This window comes from Nannobrachium achirus, assembly GCF_963921795.1.
Source record: "Nannobrachium achirus genome assembly, chromosome: 13".
NCBI lineage: Eukaryota > Metazoa > Chordata > Actinopteri > Myctophiformes > Myctophidae > Nannobrachium > Nannobrachium achirus.
The window spans coordinates 43,027,719-43,034,324 of record NC_137833.1 but is presented as its reverse complement, the minus strand read 5'-3'; the positions used below and the strand labels follow the sequence as shown (position 1 = coordinate 43,034,324).

General features: G+C 43.9%; 1 protein-coding gene across 1 annotated transcript; it reads right to left on the bottom strand.

The window, feature by feature from the left end:
- Positions 1-687: 687 nt before the first annotated feature.
- On the bottom strand, positions 688-5,601 carry LOC308297329 (urokinase-type plasminogen activator-like; the record flags this gene model as incomplete). The annotated part of the gene is made up of 5 exons (XM_080740742.1): positions 688-882; positions 2,318-2,463; positions 2,928-2,954; positions 5,032-5,174; positions 5,465-5,601. 5 exons carry the CDS (start codon positions 5,599-5,601, stop codon positions 688-690), a joined length of 648 nt encoding a protein of 215 aa, XP_080596868.1.
- Positions 5,602-6,606: the final 1,005 nt, after the last annotated feature.

Below are 6,606 nucleotides of genomic sequence, written 5' to 3'. Positions count from 1 at the left end.
CGGCACAGTGGGTTCACATCGCCGCAGCAGCAGAGACCATGCACCGCCGCCACCGCACCGAAATGAGAGCACAAATGAGACAAGGACAGGAAGATCGTATTTATTTATATTTATTAGCATGAGATCATTTCATCAAAAATATTTAACAGTAGGTCCAGCCTTCTACAACACAAGAAAGGTTTTATAAAATAAAATTATTTATCTGTAAAAAAGGCATAAATATGTGTGTTATAACGTGTTTTCAAAAGTAACACTTTTGTTTCGAACCAAAGGATTAACAATTGAAAGGTGCATGAAAGTATTATCCGCATAATATACTGTACCCGTTCAGGCTGATATATAAAAAATATTTGTAACCGAAGCGACAATCAGTACAGTATATGTACACTGGAAAATCTATAAAAAATAAAAGAAAAATTCATTTCCTTTTTCTTTTTTTTTTACAACAGCAATAGCAGATGTGTCACAATGTGCCGCATTGTGAGCTTGAAGATCAGCTATTGCCACTCATTGTTGTATAGGGCTTAAGAGTGTCGAAAATTACATTTGAACACTTGAATACTCAGGGTTTCATGTGTACATAATAATGTACATGTGCAATCTTTAAAAAACAAATAGCTGCCACATTGTACTCTTTTCACATCACATTCCATACATCGGTGATGTTTTTGTATTGTTTTCTGCAGATCATTTTTCGGGGTACATGACCCCAGCTGTGAAGGCTGAGAGCCCAGTGGTCTCAGCGATCCAGTGGTTGTAGTTGGTGACGCGTGTGTAAACGCCTGGTTTGTTCTTCATAGCACACCCCTCACCCCAGCTGATCACCCCGAACAGGAACATACGACCCCCAACATCACACACCAAGGGACCCCCAGAATCACCCTGTAAGAAGAGAGCAAGGTTAGTACACTAAAACCAACGAAACTAATGACAAAAACTAAAATTAAAATATAAGTCTGTTAACCTAAATAAATACTACAAATTGGGTGCGCATGCAGGCACACGCACATGCACTCACACGCACACACGCACACACACACACACACACACACACACACACACACACACACACACACACACACACACACACACACACACACACACACACACACACACACAGGCGCGTCACAACCATTCATTGCGAGTACGACGGGACACCCCCACTTTCATAAAACCGAGATCTCATCCCCCCCACCTTTTTGGCCGGGGTGCTTTTTTTCTCCCCTGCGCTCTCATCAACACAAACGCAACCTCTCCATCAGTGGCATGTAGGGGCTATTTGGCTACTTCCATTTCCAGGACAATAAACATGTTGAATGATCGATTGTATAGATGAAGACTCTTGTTTTGAAATGCGCTTCTGTGCAGAGAGGAAATGGGGTTTCAAAGAACGCCCCTTTAACTTCTCTCTGTCGTCCGTGCGTAACTTGCGCCATGATGGACTTGTGGTGAAATTAACAACACAGGCATAAAGGAATATAAACGGAACAACAAGACAAGACCATGTAGGCTATAAAGGCATTACACATCGTCCTGCTCGTCTCATCGTCACTCTGTCAGCTAATTGGTGAGTCTGTGGCTGTGGCTATATTACAGTTTGAGTAATGATGGATGCTATGCTGCTGCTGCTGGCTAACACTGTTTGGGCTAGCATTGTGGACACATTGTATGGGTCCTGAAAATAGCAGATCTAGAAGTTCACAACGCAGCGCGAAGCGACTAGTTGTGAGCTTGTAGATTGGCTATTTTCACTTCTACTTGTTTGGGTTTAGTTTCTCTTGGTTCACGGGCTAAAACGTTTGGGAAGCAATACCATCATGCTTGCTGTAGTAGACAGAGTGGTGTAAAATTAAATAGATTAACTGAAAAGCTTTTGGAACTGAATGATTATATGATACTGGTGTTGTCTGTCTGTTGGAGTGTTGGTACCAAGAATTCCATCTACTATAGACTATCTTGCTGGCTGGTGCATGTGGAGAGAGGCAAAGGGAAAGTGTTGTGTGCCGTTCCCGATTGTTTAGCAAAAAATAAACCGCGGAAACCTTTATTGTTTATGTCGGACTTCTGCGTTGTTTGCGGCGTGAGTTTCGGTGCTATAATTAAATGGTTTGCGGATTCGGAATCACAAGAATCTTAGCTTTAAAATGGTATACAGCTTCGGAAACCCGAATAAAACGCGATCAAATCCGCGAAAAACCGCGCGCGAGACGTGCACGCGCGTTTCGCGCGCGTGCATGACCCCCCCCCCCCATGTCAACCCCCCCACTCTGTAAGAGGCTATAACGCCCCCACACACACACGCACTCATTTCACTCACCTTGCATGTGTCAGTGCTCCAGTCAGGACTAGCAGCACAGAACATGTTCTGGGTGACAGTAGTTTCAGGCTCATAGTAGGCTTTACAGTTGGCAAGAGACATCAGAGTCACTTGTGACTGCTTCAAGAACTGTGAGAAGCCTGCACCTGATCACACAATCACATTTTTAGTGGTTTGACACATAAGTCATCACTAGTATTAGAGCAATGATGATCTTGAGACTATTACATGTTTTACACTCCAGGATCTAAACTTCATCAGATTAATTAATTTGTCTTTTATTTATGTATTATTGCATGCATGCTCACTTTTTTGTGATCAGATATTATTGCTACTTAATCAAATGTACTTCCTTTCATATTGGTGAATGCTATAAGGTGTAGGATTGATTGCTACAGTATAATGTGTACAATAAGATCTGGAGGAGAGACAGAGACACAGACACAGTCAGAGAGAGTTCTCCATCATGATAGGGGTTCAAAATGTATATACATACTATTATTCTCCCTGCCGAATCCAGTGATGTTGCACACAGCCCCCGGGGGCAGCATAGTCAAAGGTGGGGGGAGACAAACTGTGCGTGACGATGGTGTCCGAGACGCACATTCACCATCCTTGCGCTTGATCTTCACCAATGCTGAAAGACAAACAAGTACACAGATTTGAGCCCCATTGTTTTTTTTTTATCAAAACCTACACTACTTAAAGTTATACCATGTAACTTTTTTTATAAAACAAATCTTAAAATTGTCCTAACTGTTAAATCGCTAAAGTTTTAGAACACCCACTCCGTTATTTTCAGCTTCTAAAGCCTTCTCTTTATATGTTTTCTGTGATCCTCACCGGGGTCCGGTTTTCGCGGAAAAATTACGTCATCATACACTACCGGCCAATCACAGCGAGGGTTATACACTGCCGGCCAATCACAGCACATCTTGCTGACTTCTCTGGGACCCCTCTAAAGATAGATCTCGGCGAGGTGGAGGCAGACGCGGGGGTGTGAGGCCCGGTCCGCGGCGAAAAACGGCCGAAAGACGCGGACGCGACCACGGTTTGCTATAGAGCTACTGACCACTAGTTGAGCAACTTACACAGTATAGCTTTAATACCATAGGCGATTTTAAGGGGTGTCCTAGGGTGCATGTGCAACCCCTGGCCGCCAGGCGGCCATTTTGATTTTTTTTTTTTTTGTAATGTAACTTTACATCCACTCAGACCGAATACAACAACACCCCCTAGTGGTAGTGATAGAGGCTGGCAGCTCCAGGCAGCCCCCCCCTCCCCTCCTGATGTGATGTCATATCCACGCGCCAGTATTGAAATTGAAAACAACATCTGTTAAAAATAAAGCATGGAGTTCGAGCTCTTCACTACTATGGACGTGACTACCGGTAGATATTATAATATAGCTGCTTGCCCTGAAACATCACATGGAGAGGATCATTTTGTACCTGACTTTCCTCTACAAAACACAGACCTCAGGCTCTATCAGCCAGGACTCTTGTCTCACTGTGCGTGACTGAACCATTTCCTCCTGACCAGCCCAAGGTAAGACTAAGACAGTCAGATCATGCTTTTATAAACCCTATTATATTAAGCCCAAAATGGTTCTGCCGCCGTGTAGAACCGAACACAGCAGCGGATTATTACCGATGTGATATTCTGTATAGAACACTGGACACACTCATACAACAGCTTGAGGGGCGCTTTTCTGAAAACGATTTTCATATCCTCCAGTGTCTTGCTGATGTTGTAACCTCAGATAGCCCTTCAGAAAAAAGTGTGACAGACGTATGTCAAACATACACTCTTGATGCAGATGTTCTGAAAGCTGAAATCTCTGTAATGACTTCCATGTACAGGGAAGAGAATGTGCGCAAAAAAAAAGAAATGGAGGACACGACACTGTTTGAAAAGAAACTTGCTTTTTTTCAAGAGAAGGGAATGCATAATTCTGATTCATTTGGTACATTAAAACACGTCTACACACTGTACCTCACCATACCAGTTACGAGTGCTTCAGCTGAGCGCAGTTTCTCTACTTTGAGACAACTAAAAACGTATTTACGGACAACCATGACTGATAAAAGAGTGTCAGATATAGGCATTTTACAGATTGAGAAAATACACGAAATTAAAGTGCAGAAAATAATTGAAAGGTTTGCAAGTGTCAAAACCCGGAGGCTGCAGTTCATTGTGTAATAAGGATGTGTCTACTATTTGTTTTTGTGAAATGCTTATTTGACACTGTAAATGACTGCTTGATTGCTTGATGAATGATGATTAACTTGATGTTTGGCTTTGCTGCCTCTGTCTGCAAAATAAGTAAATAAATCCTATACTAGACATGCTCATGGTGTCTAGAAAAAGAAGCACCTGTTTTACACTTTTTTTGTTTATATTGTGTTACATTTGGGTACAAAATTAACTGCAGAAATCCGCTAAAACAACATTACAAAAAAAAAATTCGCGTGCGCGTGCATGAGGCGCGCGCTGTGCGCGCGTGCATGAGGTAATAGAGGTCGTGCACCCCCCGCTGGAAGAGGCTAGAATCGCCTATGTTTAATACCCTTCCCTTACACACAAACAGCCACACACACACGCACGCACGCACGCACGCACACACACACACACACACACACACACACACACACACACACACACACACACACACACACACACACACACACTTTCATGTACCGGTATGTGCTCACCTATGTCATTATTGTAGCTCAGGTCGTATTGCGGGTGTGGGATGACTTGTTCAATGGTGAACATCTGCTCCCTGCCAGCATCAGTAGCGTTGACGGCACTCTTGCCCAGATGTACAGAAAGGGCAAGTCGGGTCGTGTTGAATCTGAGAGACCAAATACATACACATTTATCATGTTACACACAATTACAAAACACACAACTCAAATATTACATTACAGAATCTGACCAATAGTGGTGTGTGTGTGTGTGTGTGTGTGTGTGTGTGTGTGTGTGTGTGTGTGTGTGTGTGTGTGTGTGTGTGTGTGTGTGTGCGTGCGTGCGTGCGTGCGTGCGTGCGTGCGTGCGTGCGTGCGTGCGTGCGTGCGTGCGTGCGTGCGTGCGTGCGTGCGTGCGTGCGTGCGTGCGTGCGTGCGTGCGTGACTGGACTCTCACCCATCCTCAAAGCAGTGTGCAGCAGTGAGGACCCAACAAGGCGAGATGAGAGAGCCTGCGCAAACCATAAACTTATCATCCTTAAAGAAGGCTGCCATCCATGGCTGGGACTCTATGGGTGCCACGGATCCACCCATTATCTTGCTCTGTCTGTGTTCTGTCCTCTCTCCGCACGTCAGCTCTATACACAAACGAAAAGTCATTGACAGCAGGTTCAGTCTCATTACGGGCCCTATGGGTATTACGGGCCCGATGGATATTCACGGAAAAAGACACAATGTACACTAGCTCAAATGTCCTATAACGCTGTGATATTTGAGGGGGGGGAAAAGAAAGATTAAGCAGATAAGACTGGCTTTACCGAGAAACAAGGAAATTGGTGTAGGCTACACACCTCGAAAGTGATGAAGGAAGTAGAAGTAACACTATTAACAATGCACAACAACGGATACAGAGTTCTTGTGCAGTGCATGGGGAGGTGTGAAGTCCATATTTCATGCACATCACGTCACAAGTGTGTTTGTTTGTGTGTGTGCCTGTGTGTGTGTGTGTGCGTGCGTGCGTGCGTGCCTGTGTGTGTGTGTGTGTGTGTGTGTGTGTGTGTGTGCGTGCGTGCGTGCGTGCGTGTGTGTGTGTGTGTGTGTGTGTGTGTGTGTGTGTGTGTGTGTGTGTATTTATAATGACGAACCAGGGTACACCCCTTACTAGCTCTGGTCCATAGCGCTATGGACCAGAGCTAACCCCTTAAAAACACCATTATCATGGTAGTATAGTTTGGAATATAGTTAAACAAACCTGTGTCCACTGAAACAGGGGGCACTGTAGATGTTGCTGTTGTAGTAGTAGCTGTAGGAGATAATTACAAAAATATGAATTTTATGGGTAAAATGTCCAACCGTTTTGTATATTATTTTACCCACTTCCAACCTGTCATGCCTATTTTAGGGCTGTCTTTAGACAACATTTGCTACAGATCTGCAAGCTCACATTCGCAATGCAAAGCGTTCTGGGCATGTAAATCATCTATTTCCGTTATTTATCATCAACAAAGTATATATACTGTAGTAGGTCTTAAGTCATTTAACTGTCCTCTCACCAGTCTCAGTTCCACATTTAGGAATGTCACAGAACTCTCTCTCGGT